This window comes from Bemisia tabaci, chromosome 10 (genome assembly GCF_918797505.1).
Source record: "Bemisia tabaci chromosome 10, PGI_BMITA_v3".
Classification (NCBI taxonomy): domain Eukaryota; kingdom Metazoa; phylum Arthropoda; class Insecta; order Hemiptera; family Aleyrodidae; genus Bemisia; species Bemisia tabaci.
The window spans coordinates 35,165,144-35,181,414 of record NC_092802.1 but is presented as its reverse complement, the minus strand read 5'-3'; the positions used below and the strand labels follow the sequence as shown (position 1 = coordinate 35,181,414).

The window sequence follows — 16,271 nt, the reverse complement described above, 5'->3', positions numbered from 1 at the left end:
TATAGCATCGTGTAAATATTTGAAAAAAAATGTGATTATCATTAAAAATAAAGGAATACTCGTCAAATCAATAAAAACAGCAATAAAATTCATTCAAGTCTAAATTCTCAGCAAAATTAATCGGGACGCCACCTCAAAAGAGGGTGTCCGTCACACACCTAACGCTATCATCGTGACAGGCTTCATTCCCGCCCGCCCGCCCCCCCCCCCTCATCACAACAATCACCCTAAACCCTCGTCCCCCCCCCTTCCGCCGCCCCCCTCCAGCTACTCCCAGTCAAGGGCTGGACCGGCTCCAAATTAAAATTGTAATTAGGCTTGTTTCCCGCCCCCACCCCCTCTCCACCCCCCCGACTCCCCCTTTCCTGTCGTTGGCTGCCCACCTGGAAAGTCGACTCCGCTTCCCGCCTCGTGATAAATTACACTTTTTAATGTCCTTTGTTTGCCAACCTGACTTCCCGTCCGATATCGAATGTGCACACAAATCCCGCCTTATTTTTATACCCGAGTCCCTCTCTCGGTCCCCGGAAATGTGTTTCTCCGCGGGAAATTTCATAATTTTAATGAAAACTCTCTTTGCGGTATTGAAAACGTAGTTCGGTCCGGATTGCGAACACTTGACGGGAAAAATAATACCGTCACCGCTGGCAGTATCGATCTAGTCGCAACGTCGCGGCAAACAAGTGGACCACATTTTGCAATAGTGAACCACTATTTCTGGCTCATTTTAGAAACAACATATGCATTGCATTATGCAAAAAGGAACCAAAAGCATTACCATGTTGCTAAGATTGTGCAACTCCACCCGTGGTCCGTAGCACCGTACCGTTGTCATGCATGTTTTCTCTTCAAAATCTTATGGGGGAAAAAAAACGATTCACACATCGGAAAGTTTGGAAGTCAACTCTTGGTCAACATTTTGACAAGTATTTTCAACGCAGATCAAAGGCAAATTGGATCATTACAATGACGTCATATACATGTCTTTTTGCAATTTATGGAGTTGACAACCAGACCTCCCTCTGTGCGATAGTTTTTCCTCGAGAATTATTAAATACGAATTATATTGCTTATTTCTTTATAATTTACGCTGTCTAGAGGCCCATCCGTGATTTTTTCGTTCACTGCTATTATCTGGATTTTTCTTGACTTCTTGATTCTCTTGGAGAAATAGTCACATTGCATCGTACTTATCCGCACGCAGTAGAAAGCGTAAGGTGCTCGTGAGATAACTATTCTAACTTCTAGGAGGCGAAATTGCCTATCCGACGATGTGAAGGCGGTTTGTGGTGCCTCGCTATCGCTAATGTGCTCCTGTTGAAATTGATCAAACGCAGAACGAGGGAAGGGCTGCGTATGACTTCTATTTTAGTGGGTTGAAACAGGTCATTCTTAAGAGCTGCAGCTGCTGCCATTGTCTTGAAAAAAAATATGAAAAAAGTTATATAACTTTATGAAATAGTTGAAAAAAAATATGAAAAAGTTGATTTTTTCCTGGAACTTTGAAGGAAAATCTCGTTTTATTGTATTTTTTTCAACCTAATGGGCCTGTTGCAAACTTTTGCTAGAGCAGAATGAAGAGTTGTTTCCTATAGATAATGCCTCAAAAATCACGATGAGCGCATCGGCAGAGTCTGAAATGCACTCATAAATTCACAATCTGCGTAAGAAATTTGCGTTATTTTGAGCTTCCCGCTTCAAAAACGATACTACTGCACAGGTGAACATTTTGTTAGAGGAGTCGCTCCATCGTCGGCAATATTCATCATGGCCGACGCTTGCGCAGTTCCTCGCGTAATTCGAGGAGAGTTCAAGGTCAATTAAGGCGGGCGAGGAAAATATGAACGTAAACACGCCGATTGTTATATGGTTTAATCCTGTTCAGGTGTTATCTCGTCCCATCACACGTGTTTTGGCGGACTGGCGTCGGCCATGATGAGTATTGTCGCCAATGGAACGACTCCTCTAACAAAATGTTCACCTGTACCGTAGTATCGTTTTCGAAGCGGGAAGCTCAAAAAACCGCAAAAATCTTACGCAGATTGTGAAGTTATGAGTGCATTTCAGACTTTGCCGATGCGCTCATCGTGATTTTTGAGGCATTATCTGCAGGAAACAACTCTTAGTTTTGCTCTAGCAAAAGATTGCAACAGGCCCATTGTCGAGGACAGAAAAGAGAAAGTGCTCGCAATTATGTAGAATTTACAACTTCTTGGCCCGGGCCACGCAAATTGTGTGAAAAGGAATAGATTTCAAATTTATGCTGTCTTCGTCGTAATTTTCGTGCGATTTGTGGAAAAAGCCCGTATCGCGTAATTTGTCAACTCCAAAATGGACTAAATTTCGTTGTAAGGAACTATATGTACAATATCTAGCTCATCCATAAAAGCACCAGCTATTGGCACGGAAAATGAAATGGCGCCATCGATGTTTCTATAACGAGCCAGAAATAGTAGTTTCCTATCGCAATATGGACCTTAAATGGACTTCATTTTGCTATTAGGAACCACAACTTTTGGCTCATTCGTAAATACACGTATGTGCATGGGAAAACAAATCGCACATAATTATGTGGTTTCTAAACCGAGCCAGAGATTGTAGTTCCTAGTAGGATAGTTGTCTGTAGTAGTTTCCTATCGCAATATGGACTTCATTTTGCTATTAGGAACTACAATTTTTGGCTCATTCGTAAAAACACGTATGTGCATAGGAAAACAAATCGCACACATGTGGTTCCTAAACTGAGCCAAAGATTCACTGGAATAAAATACACATTGTATCTAGAGTCCAGACTCTTAAAAACATCGACAAGAACAAATACTCTTGATTCAATCAGATTTCAGCTTAATTCAAGAACCAAGCTTCTTAATTTGAGCGGATTTCCTTTTGATTTAAGCTTAAGTCTGATTGAATCAAGAGTCCTTTTTCTTGTCAATGTTTTCAAGAGTCTGGACTCTAGATCCAATGTGTTTTTTTTCCAGTGTTGTAGATCCTAGTAGGATAGTAGTCTGTAGTAGTTTCCTATCGCAATATGGACTTCATTTTGCTATTAGGAACTACAATTTTTGGCTCATTCGTAAAAACACGTATGTGCATAGGAAACCAAATCGCACCTATGTGGTTTCTAAACTGAGCAGGGATTGTAGTTCCCAATTGCGAAACGAAGTCGAAATAACCTCGTTACCCGGTTACGTTATTTAATTTTCAATTTTGTTGTGTTTCAGAAGCTGTCGAGACCGGCTCGGCGGCGGTGGCAGGAGCGGGGGTGGGGGTAGGTTTGGGGGGCAGCGGGAGCAGTGCGTGCCCCCTCCGGCAGATGCAGTGCGGCAACGGGTTCTGCGTGCCCCTCACGTGGATGTGCGACGGCGAGGATGACTGCGGAGACAACACGGACGAGACTTCACCCGAATGCTCAAGTGAGTCCCAGTCATACACCTACCTAGTGCCCAAAATTGCACTGCTTTTTGCAATGAGGATCTACTGCGGGCCGATTATTGAAACTGATAGACAAAGCGATAGACAAAGAAGACATAGTAAGTGTAGGGCGAACCTATTGGTTGACATGGTTGGTTCTTTTAGACTAAGGAATTAAATGATGGACAAACTGTTGGGTCTTCGGTGGGTTGCCGTTAGTTAGTCCATTACCTACCTCTTATGTCCATTGCCACCGCCCGCTTCCACCAATAGGATCCCTCCAAATCCCTTCTGTCGTCTTTGTCTATAGCTTTGTCTATAAGTTTCAATAATCGGCCTGCAGGCCTGGTTACACGCTCAAATTTCCATCAAATTCCGATCAAAATGATGACCAAGATGACGGTCGAGAGTTATCTAGATTGATGAGTAAAATTAATTAAAACTGCGTGTTGATTGAAATAAGCATGGAATAAGCACGGTTGTGTGGAAATCAGATGAAAGATGAGCCCCACGGTTCCATCAACTACCATCAAATTTTTGCAGGCAGCGGAAATTTGATGGTAGATGGCGCGCACCAGTCACCGTTTGATCGGAAATTGATGGTTTGAGCGTGTAACCAGCACTTAAGGATCTACAATTTCTGGCTCATACTTAATAACACCTATCTGCGTAGGAAAGCTAATGGATCATATTTTGTTTCTAAAAAGAGCCAGAAATTGTAGTTCTCAATCACAAAATGTAGTCCAATCTGACCGCGTTTAGCGAAAAGGAACCAAGCCACATCAGCTTTTGAAAAATTGAACTTGGCAATTTAATTTTTTACATGAAAACGGTTGTACAGATATTTTTGCAAATTTCAGTAAATCTGCATGTACAAAGCAAATTTCTTAAAATTCACAAAGGAATCTGAACAAATGTTCTCCTGTAAAAAATGAAATTGCAAAGTTAAATTTGGCAATAGCTGGTGTGGCTTGGTTCCTTTCTGTTTAAAACGGTCCAATTTTTGCTCCTCTAAAGTAAGGGTATACTTGCGTTTCATGTTCAACCTTATTGTCCATCTAACTTCATATTTTTCGGACCTCAGCAGGCGTATACAGGGTGTCCGGAAGTTAACATACTTAACTCTCAGCTGAGGGCCGATTTTTCGACTCAAAATATGACTTTTTTCATTTACACATTATTCCGAAAACGCTTCATAATGGAGGTATGCGCTTCCTTTGCTGGGCGATATGTTTTCTTTCAGTCCTTGCAGTAAAAATTGTCTATCCAGCAAGGTTTTTTGAAAATCCGAAACGTTTTCGAAGCTCTGTTGCGTTGAAATGACACGTTTCGATCAACAAATTTTGCCTGAAAACTATTTCAAATCATGTATTTTTTAAGCATCTGGCATATCCTCAATTGTCAGAGAATTTTACCAAAATGTGACAGGAAACCAGGAAAATTCCAACGAATTTCATCCTCTAAATTCTGTGGCAACCCTGCCTGCAGTTGATACTTCCACCGGTTTTGTGCACCAGTAAAGACAGGGTATTTTTGTGAAACGAAACTCGAGTCATTTATGCCCTCGAGATAAGTTTTTCGACTTGGCTGACGAGGCGAAAAAATGTCTCGCAGCGGCACGAGGTAAATTCACGATGCGAGCGACGCCGCGTTTCGGGAGATAAACCGTGTTATTTATTTTCCGCCCTTACTTTTCCGGAAGGAGCACCTTTAGGTTAGGGGCGCATGCGCGGGGACTCCAAAACGACGGGAGCTTCCTAACGCGTTCGTAGCGCTCTCAGAATGGTTCGGATCGAGAATAACTTATTCATGCCGTTCGGAGAGGTGCAGGGTTAAGACGGAGCCCATCAGCCGAGGGTCTTCGTAAATGCATCGTAAATACACCGAGAAACGCTATCGCATTGAACTACGCGTACACTGTGTGCGCTCGTATCAGGTCTGTTCCCCAGATTGACTCGCAAGTTGAGTCTCACCTCATCGATGTTGCCTACAGGGTGATCCTAAAGTCTAGTACCTTGGTACTAAAAAGAGCCAACAATTGTAGTTTTCAAACGCAAAACGTAGTCCAATTGGACCGCGTTTAGCGAAAAGGAACCAAGCCACATCAGCTCGCCAAATTGAACTTGGCAATTTAATTTTTTACATGAAAACGGTTGTACAGATTTTTGTGCAAATTTCAGTGAATTTTCTGCATAGTACAAAGCAAATTTTTTTAAAATTATCAAAGGAATTTGAACAAACGTTCTCCTGCAAAAAATGAAATTGCAAAGTTTTTGGCAATAGCTGGTGTGGCCTGGTTCCTTTCTGTTTAAAACTGGAGAAAAAAACTTCGGTCATATGAACCGAATTCACGGTGTTCAATATCGGCCGTATTGTTCGGTCAGAGTGTCTACAATTCCGGAATTTCCGGAAAGTCCGGAAATAGAACTAATTTTTTAAGGGCGGTCTGGAAGTACCGAATAAGTGCGGAAATTCCGCAAGAAGGTCCGGAATTTTACTCATTTTTTGGTCCTTTTTTTCGAAATTTGAGCGAGAAATCCAAATTTTTCAAATTTCGTCAAATGGAGGTACTGAAAAGTACTGAATTTTTCTGTCGGGGAGGTACTTAACTTCTTGGAAACGTACTGGAAAAGTACTAGAAGAGTACAAATTTTTTGGCCAGCCTGTTTTAGTAGATACCCTGTCGGTTCATGCGACCGCTCTCTCAGTTTTGGAAACCGTTCTCTCGGTTCATGCAACTGAGCATTCAAACCGAACAGAACTAACGAAAATGCTCGGTTGCACGAACCGAATATGCGATTCCCAGAACTGAAAGAGCGGTCTCATGAACCGGCCAATACGGCCGACATTGAACACCGAACATCCTATTTATATAACCTGTATTTTTTTTCTTTGTGCACTAGCACCAGGCATCATGATGCCACTGTAACTTTTGAAAAATTGAGGTAGAGACTTGAAATCTTGTCAGTGCTGCCAGGTCAAAAGAGACGAATTGACTAGACGAATTGAGACTCTTGCGTGTGTCCGGAATTTGCGTGTGCTCAGATTGCTCCGGGTGCTACGTCCGGAACTTTCGGCCTCTGAGACCGGAACGCGGACGGTATGCCTGTATAGCCTCGTAAGTACAACTTCCCCGGGCGGCGTTTTTTTTCAGTATTCCAGCCACAGGAATTGAAAGTCTTCTGCAATGAATGGATTAGGTGAATCGATATTGTACCCCAAATTTTTGCCGAATTTGCTCTTTTGAGTACGCAATGGAGATGCTGCATGCGTGAGGGATTTGCGATTTGACCATTGATTCTAATGTAAAAGTTCGCGAGAAACCCGATGGTGCCACTGGTTTTCTCTGAAATCAACTCCCAAGCTCAAAAAAAGCTTTCAAGTTGAGGCCGAAATGGAGGGGATATCCCACCCTACCCTGAGAGTCCACCTCTACATCAAAACAAACTCTCCATACATAGATAGGGAGCAAATACATTGACAGGGCTGCACTTTATTTGGGGACTCCAAAACTGAAAACACGGAAACCCTGCTAATGTATTTGCTCCCTATCTTTGCATGGAAAGTTTGTTTTGATGTAGAGGTGGACTCTCAGGGTAGGGTGGGATATCCCCTCCATTTTGGCCTCCCTTTGAGAGCTTTTTTTGAGCTTGGGCGATGATTTCAGAGAAAACCAGTGGCACCATCGTGTTTCTCGCGAACTTTTACTTAAGAATCAATGATCAAATCGCAAATTCCTCACACATGCAACATCTCCATTGAGAGTCCTCTGCGTGATGAATGGATTAGGTGAATCGATATTGTACCCCAAATTTTCGTCGAATTTGCTCTTTGAGCACGCAATTTTTGACCGTCATTGTGGCAACTTGGGTCGGATAATCTTCCGCTGAAAACTATTAGTGCCGGATGATTTTCTCGGGAACTTAAAGGGAGTTCACTCACTCGAGCGAGATGATCGGAGGAGCTTAAAAGTGAGGTTAAGTGGCCCGGGGGTGCATAAAGTTCCCAAGTGTCAGTTACTTCCTTCGATCCGCCCCCCGTGCCTTCCTTTGACTTCCACCCAAGTTTTATCAGTTTCCCGCTAAATTTCATGAAATTCTCGTAAAACTTTGATTTACTTCCTCGTATACCCAAGAATTTGTCATCGTAAACAGCTTGTTTTTTAGGGTCTTCCTGTTCTTTGAAAGCCGCGCCCGTTTTCCTGCTTATTCTTCGTGGGCACCAAAACGAACAGCTTTTCTCCTCTTCCTCTAATTAAATATTTGCAGCCGGGAATAAAATGTTTTAAAGACTCCGCACCGTGCCTAACAAACTCGAGGTCGCCAGATTGTTCGATAAAATCTGGAGATAATCCGTTGTGTTGAGTGGGGGAATAATGCTGATTTTGCAACACTGGAAAAAAAAACATATTGGATCTAGAGTTCAGACTCTTGAAAACATTGACAAGAAAAAATATTCTTGATTAAATCAGATTTTAGCTTAAATCAAAAGGAAAGCCGCTCAAATTAAGAGGCTTGGTTCTTGATGTAAGCAATAATCCGATTGAATCGAAAGAGTATTTTCTCTTGTCGATGTTTTTAAGAGTCTGGACTCAAGATACAATGTGTTTTTTTTTCCCAGTGTTATCGGCTATTTTTTTAAGTAAAATGTAATTCTTTGCGGAATTTACGTTAAAAACATTTAAATAAGTTGCTACTTTTTTCATGAGTTTTTGGGACGTACCCGAGTTGGCTCCCAAACGTCCGAATCGGCTCCCGTTTGAAAAAAGGGTCCCCTCCCCTAAGGGTCGAGTTGGCTCCCGTTAGAAAAAGGGTCCCCTCCCCTAAGGGTCGAGTTGGCTCCCGTTTGAAATGAGTGGCGTGTGCGACGCGCCGCGCGTTAAAGCGGCGGACACTAGGTGCGAAATGCATGAGATAAGTCTGAGAAATTAAGAGTTGCTGAGGAGAAATCAGTTATCAGCAGTAACACTCACGCCCAAACAATGATTAGGTATTCGGCCTGGACCGCAGTCGAAATACTGGCGACTTACTCTTAATTCACGTCTCATGCAATGTTGTTGACACCTGATGGAGGGAGGGGTGCGTACTAGATAATGCGTGCAGTTGAAGGCGAAGATTATTTTTGATAGGAGAATAGCATCGTAGTTCCCGGCATCGAGTCTGTTATTAGTTGCCGGGCACGGCGGAGCGGAAACTTATTCGACGCCTCGCTCGCTCGGGTCGTCCGCCGCGTACGATTCCGCGGCGGCATTCCGCGTCTTAATTGCCGTACCTTAAGCGTAAATAAACGCACGCTTACGGGAGCCAACTCGACCCACCAAAAAAAGACCAATTTTCAAACGGGAGCCAACTCGACCCATAGGGGAGGGGACCCCCCCTTTTTCAAACGGAGCCAACTCGACCCACCTAAAAATGGACGGGAGCCAACTCGGCAACTCCAGTTTTTGAACATTTTTTCCAACGTTTTTAGTGTTGAAAAAGTATGGTTGATATTTTCAGAAATTTTCAACCCATTTTGTCCTTGGCTTATAGGACATTTCGTTAACGATTTTTCGCCTGCGCACCTGTTTTTTCTGGTAGTTTACGTCCACGCGATACTGTGCAACACCTCTGTTGTGAAGTAGTTGCTTGAAGCGCCGCCGCGCCATGGCCGGCGGCGACGATCAGCGTGATACGCGCATTGGCGCCCACAAACCTAACAGGGATACTTCAAGCATTGCACAATGCGTGAAGTATCTATGTTAGGTTTGTAGGAGCCGTGCGCGTGCCGCTCCGCTCTACGTACGGCTCGAATATTTAAACTCGCGGAGTCAACGTTTCTCAATTCATGATTTTGAAATGTTTGCACACTCTGCATGGATTATTCTCATTTAAATTGATGGGGGAAAATATATATTAAAGGAAAATATAATGTGTGTTTTATAAATATTAAGGCAGTTTCGTATCAAACTTTATGATCTCCTCTTTTTGGGGCTTGGGAGTTGATTTCAGAGAAAACCAGTGGCACTATCTCGTTTCTCGCGAACTCTTACCGAGGAATCAACAGTCAAATCGTAAATTCCTCACACATGCAACATCTCCATTCCGGAATGGCTATTGTTACATAGAATTTAACCTTTTCAAGGAGAGAAGATCGGGATACACTATACGAATCAAAGCTGCCCGATTAAGGAAGTCTTCCTAAATGGACCGCTAGATAAGGTACGAATTTCAGCATTCTGATACATGTATCGTAACTGAAGTTTCACGTAGAACACGATGCGCACACCAAAAATTACCGCCATTAACTCCTTACGAAGATATTTAATGATTCTTGATGCGTGAATTCAAACCACCCGCTCATGAAAACTCAATGCTCTACGTGATTCACATCGCGCGCTAAACGTTATCATGACAGTCTCTGCGATATACAAATCTGGCAACCTCAATCTTGACGCTTTGGCTCAGCTGTAGCAAATTACTCATAGTTTGAAAAACACATGGTGGAAAATGAACTTCGCCGATTGAGAAGCTTGCTGAAACCGTTGTACTGCGCGATTCGACTCACGTAGAGATTTGAGTTTCTTGTAAGCGGGCAGTTCAAATTCCTCGTAATCAGTGTGAAATAAAAACGTTGAAATCTTCGTAAGGAGTTAGTTTCAGTAATATTCGTTGCGCTAATCGTGTTCTACGTAAAATTCTTGTTAAGAAACATGTATTAGATTGCTGAAATTCGTACCTTGTCTAATGGTCCATTAGAGGAACTATGATGAAATAATCTCGAGACCTGAAGATGGAATTCAATAATTCCGGAATGGCTATTGTTTTATAGAATTGAACCATTTCAAGGAGAGGAGATCGGGATACACTATACGAATCAAAGATGCCCGATTAAGAAAGACTTTCTAAATTAATACATTCGTCCTCTCAAAAATGTACCTTTTACAGTCAACGCTGCAAGCGTGGAACGGAGTTAGGTTCCTTCGCGAGAGAAGCGACGCATCGAGTCCGACATCGACGGATGAGGCCTCCGTTGGTTGGGCGACGCGACGACCCGATTTCCCGCATCGATACCGAGGGAAAAATACGGGAGGCTTCGAACCCGAAGAGCGAGGGCGACAGACAGAACAAACAAATAACGAATTCATGCCGTACGCTAGACTCCTTTTGACACGGACAAGTGTAACGGGTTGCATAAATCACGAACCTCCAGGAGCACCGCGACATCGCACGAGCAACGCCGGGTGACAATCTTGACGAGCAGAAATGGGAGGAGTGGATGGGAAGAGGAGGGTGGAGGGAGTGTGCTCCATTGGAATAGGATAGTCACTTTGCCGTATCACCCAAGAGAGCCGTACCGGAATTCTCGAATTTTCCAGCTTGAGATTCCTTCAAAATTCGTTTCATTTACCTCTGCAGGGTGTCTAGCATCAGGATTTTCCCGAAATTGAGGTCAATCAGGATTTAATCCTGATTTCATCAAGATTTGAGGAAAAATCAGTCATAAAATCAGAATTTGAGAAAAGTAGGCCGTCTGATCGGATTTTTTCATGCTTTCGCATACTTTTAAGCAGAAATTTTATTTCTTCTCCGCAAAAAATCTGGAAAAACCACGATTCCATCAGGATTTCCCTAAATGAAAAAAAAAAAAAACAAACACCCTGCTCTTAACATCCTGAAGTTTTTTATTGTTTTGGATTTTTTCAAGGTTGTCACAGTCAGAAAAAACCGAGGGAATTTTCAGGGAAAACCTGGAAATATCAGGGAAAATGACGAAAATGTCAAGGAGTAATTGTTAGGTCACCTTTATTTGCTTTCTAGAATGGGTTTAGCGTTTCAAACAACGAAACTTGCCTGAAAACTATTTCTAATTATGTCTTTTTAACCATTTGGCGTAACCTCAACTGTCAAGGAATTTCACCAAAATTTGGCAGAGAAAACAGGAAAATTTCATTGAATTTAATTTCCAAATTCTGTGGCAACCCTGTTTTTTGTTTTTGTGGATTTTTTACATTTTCTAGTTTTTTGAAGTCATCGAAGCCTCCTGATAGTAGAATAATGAAAATAAATTAAGTGAAGCTTCAAGTCGTGCTGGATTCTGCCGTTTTTTAGTTGCTGTTAGTGTCATGTATAACAGAAAAGCGATGTATATCGAGTCATTCCCATTGGTAGTATTGATTGTTTTGATCCATTTCGACATAATGGGAGAATCCTATGGGGACTTTATCACTAATAGCGTCCATATCGCTGCCCCTCTGATATAAGGGCGTATCCCAATTTCCACGTGAGCCCTGTTTTATGCATGAATCCATTTTTTCTAGGGCTCATCTAGAAATCAAGATATGTATGATACATTCGCCTGAGCCACGAAGGGCTTCGGGGTGTTGAACCGCGATGCAGTCAGGGGGCATGTTAAAAAGCTGAGAACATTTCTTTACCTGCTGTTGTACATAATAATAATATTATAATAATCTTTATTTAGTATAGATTAGGCAATGGATAGCTATATGATACACGTCCATAATTTACATACATTAAGAATTCATTGCATGAGGAATTTATCGATAGAATAAAATGCCTCATGAAGGAGGAGCTGCTAAAGACTCTGTAGAAAAGATGCAAAGTCTGCATTCTTGAACAAAAGCCTTAAGTTTAAGGGTAGTGCGTTAAAAAACTGAATCGATGAGAATTTTATGTTGGATTCAGAGACTTTCAGAGACGTTTTGATGTTTTTAACACTGTTATGCCTAGAGTTATAGTTGTGCTTTGTAATCAGATCAGTTGGTGTAATTAGAGCATTGTCAATGGCATGTTGTGTGAAAATAGGCAAACTTTTTCGCTTAAAAGCAGGTGAGAGGTAGTTTTTCAACATAATTTTACTCAAAGTCTTTTTGTCTCCAAGCAGATCACCTAAGATTTTCCAACCATTTTCTCCTTTATGTCTGGTAACATATTCGCATCCTGAAAATACCTGACAAGCGCATATTCAGCTTATCTGCTTTTTCAATTTTCTTTTCTTTTTGCTGTAAGCGTTATCCAGATTGCCGCGGGGTAACGCCACGTTTAAGAGGCGGCAGAAAAAAAGGAAAAAAACCTGGGAAAGCGCTAAATAATCACGGTACTCATAAATTTTAAAGCTGCCCGCTGCTCGGCAGGCAAATTTATTCAGAGAGGGGAGACTTTCAATTTAAATCTTTTTTCCGAAAACGAGGAAGTTTATGCATTATCACGGATAAACCCCCGAGTTCTACAGCATCAACTGTCGTGATAAATTCCGACCCACTTTTGTGTAAGATGGCGAACGGACAACCGCGGAGTTGCCAAATTACCGGAAACAATCGTGAAGAGCGGGGAACCCATAGTATCCATGTTTTTCTCGTAGATAACCCGAAACTAACCTATCAAACTCATCGTCCAAATATTCGCCCTTCATCTTCTTGAACGGAAAACCGCGGTTTTCCTTCAATGCGGGAGGTATGCAGTATGAGCTACCTGGAAGTTGAAATAGTTGTATTATGCATTTTTAACTTCCGATTCATGATTCCATCGTTTCGATCACTTGCGAGGGATCTCTTAAAATATATTTTGTATATGTTTCCAGATTTTCGACAAAGGCAGTCAGTCATTAGACAAAAAATAGCGTTGACCTCCGAACCGTTGCATCAATTCTTAGATCGTTTTCAACTTTCTGCCTCCCAATCGCCATTAAGCGAAATATTTTGTTCACCTCAGGGTGGCAAAATTTCATGGAAAATAAAATCTTGAAATTTTACGTGAAATATCTCATGGAATTTCAGAAATGTATGAAAAATATTGAAAAATACCGGTTCCTTTTCATGTTCTGCAAAATTTAAAAATCGTGACTTTCTGCTATTTTGTGTGTTTGAGTGCGGGTTCCATACTCTAGCCCCTGAAAAGTATGAAATATTTCACAGCCTCGTGAAATTTCATGAAACATTTCACTGAAATTCCCAATCTCCCATTTCTTTCTTACGTTTCATGCCACCCTGGTTCACCTATGAATTCAACTTTTGCCTCCCCCGCTACGTCTACCCAGATTGTGAGTGCAGAGTCCCGAGCTCTCGAAGTATACAGTCTCTGCAGGTAGAATATTGAAAGTTTAAAGCAGCCTTATAAGACATCAAAATCCGATATATTGAATGGTTAAGATATATTGAATGGTTAAGATAGGGCTATGTTTTGTTTTTTCGTGCTGACACAGTTTCAATAACCGGCCCGCTGGTCTGAATATACCGAAATATTCAGGAATAGAGTTCGGCAACCGGCCGGCGGTAAGCTGCGAAGCGATATAAATGCGAACCCGCGGATAATCCGGAAACGACGACAAGATCGAATGACCTTTCGGAGGAAGCGCGCACAGGTTGCGATTTATTTTTACGCCCCGCTTCCCGGCCACCCCGCCACGACGCACAGAGAACTAGCCGATCGGAGAAGCCGGACCGGGTGCGAATACTTAAAATTATTGTATCATCCCTCACGGCAGAAATTAAATTGCTGATTTAACAATTCGATTGCTAAAAAAAGTGACTGCAATGTTTCAATGTAAAAATCACAACAAAAAAATGCAACTTTAACCACTATTGTAAGCTAATTAAACCATTAGGGTGGTGAAAATTTACATTGAAACATTGCAGTCACTTTTTAGTAATTGAAATATTACATCAGCAATTTAATTTTTTAATTAGGGATGATACAATAATTGGACGTATTTCTGTCAAACGGAACTGTGTGCATTATGACGTGAGCCCTGTTATGCGCATATTCTTATGGGTCTCCGGGCTTATGTCTTATTGCACATAGTTCCGTTTGGCAGAAATACGTCCAAATATTGTATCATCCCTACACGGAAAGAATTAAATTGCTGATTTAATAATGCAATTGCTGAAAAAAAGACTCCAATGTTTCAATGTAAAAATCACCAAAAAAATGCTACTTTCACCACCCCCATGGTTAAATTAGCTCACAATAATGGTTAAAGTAGCATTTTTTTGTTGTAAAATCTACGTTGAAACATTGCAGTCACTTTTTTTTAGCAATTGAATTGTTGAATCAGCAATTTTAATTTTTTCCGTGTAGTGCGGGACTCAGAGGCTCAAAGGTGACTCTATTAGTTTTCTCATAAAATTTCTTCCCAGAAGTACACATGTTAAAATAATGAACGACTTAGTGTTTTATAATACTATTCCTTTCAGAATATTGTAGTATTTTGATTATAAGATTACTAACTATTTGTATGTTTACAAGTATATCACCCTTATTAGTCCAAAATTTAATGTAATATATCTAATTACTTGTTTTATTTTCAAATGTATGTATGTCTGTTTGTGTAAGTAGAATACAAAGTAACCCAAGAGATCGGTTAAAATTTTTTGGTTTGATTTTTTTTGGGGTCACATTGACCGAATCTTCGGGTTGAAAATGTACGACACCGCTCGGGCGAAGTTGATTGGAAAATCCGAAATATAATAAAAACCGGTGCCAATAGGATGAATCAGAATTTCCTTTGGATGGAGTTTTGTTTGGATCAGCACTCCATATTCAATCGCTGAAATAGGTTTTCCGTTTTCATCTCTTCTGTTAAGAAAGTAGGAAACATACCATTAAAATGGTATTGTCCAACCGCGGCGCCTTGATACAACTATACCTCCTCAAGGGATGTCTGTGTTGCATACTCGGGAGGTTGAAGGCGTTTTGAGTTCCTTGCGCACATGGAAACACGCCACGGCGCGCTGAGGCGTGTCATCAAATGTTACTATCAGTCTCTGTTTTCCACTGTTATTACTCATCGTTGACGCGGTATTCCGCACTGTGTCTCCTCATAACGTAAAATGCGGGAGAATAAATCCCAGACTCAGAGTCGCCACGTTCAGGGAATACCGGGAAATGTCAAGGAATTTTTTTTTTTTTTTTTTTTTTTTGTTAAAACGTCAAGTAAACCCGGAAATGTCAGGGAAAATGACGGAAATGTCCAAGAAAAATTGTTTAGTCACCTTTATTTGTTTTCTAGAATGGATTTAACGTTTCGAACAACAAATTTTGCATAACAACTATTTCTAATTATGTCTTGTTAACCATTCGGCATATCGACGGTGTAAGTCGGTATTCACATAACTCGTTTGCGGTGTCTGAAAATCTCCGCCTCTATAATATTTTTTTAAAGAACAACAAATTGACATCATTTCTTGAAATTTTTGCAGAATTTTCTTCATATAGAGAAGAAAAATCACGACAATTTTAAAGAATTGTCGTTGCGTAGTTTTCCGTTTAAAAAATATAGTATGATAGGAAGTCTGCGACGTCGCAAACCGAGTTATGTGAATGCCGACTTACACCGTCGATATCTTCAATTTTCAGGGAATTTTACCAAAATTTGGCAGGGAAAACAGGGAAATATCAGGGAATTTCCTTTTCGAGATTCGGTCGCAACCCTGCAGATTTAGATTTGCAGCTTTAGAATAAAATTCAATGTCATGTCCAACCTCTTCCACGGGTCTGTCCCAGTGTGCGACGACGGTGCGACCACTCTGCGGGTTCTGCTGATAAAACTGGGGCCGTAATTATTTGGCCGCTCCCCCGAATCCCGAACGGAGGACGCCAGGTCCTTTATTTACTCTGCGTCGCAACACTAAGTCCCTGATAAAGTGGGTTTCGCTTCATGATCCGCGCCGATTTTTTTCGCTTCTGTAGAGGGATGATGTTGCCGCTGCCGTCGCGTGAGGCCACACTGAAAAAAAATATCGGTGTATTTACTAAGAAAAGGGTAAAATTACCAAGAATTCAGGGTTCTATTTGATCCCAGTTTTTTCTCGGTAAAATTACCATTTATGGAATTGGTAATTTTACCGAGAAATCTCGGTA

The 16,271-nt window shown here is 41.4% G+C and overlaps 1 protein-coding gene across 1 annotated transcript in view; it reads left to right on the top strand.

Moving 5' to 3' along the window:
• Window positions 1–16,271, top strand: part of LpR1 (Lipophorin receptor 1) — a gene marked incomplete in the record, with an annotated part of 731,049 nt that overhangs the window by 210,573 nt on the left and 504,205 nt on the right. The window contains 1 exon segment of the mRNA XM_072305525.1: window positions 3,225–3,416. Coding sequence (XP_072161626.1) covers window positions 3,225–3,416 — 192 coding nt within the window.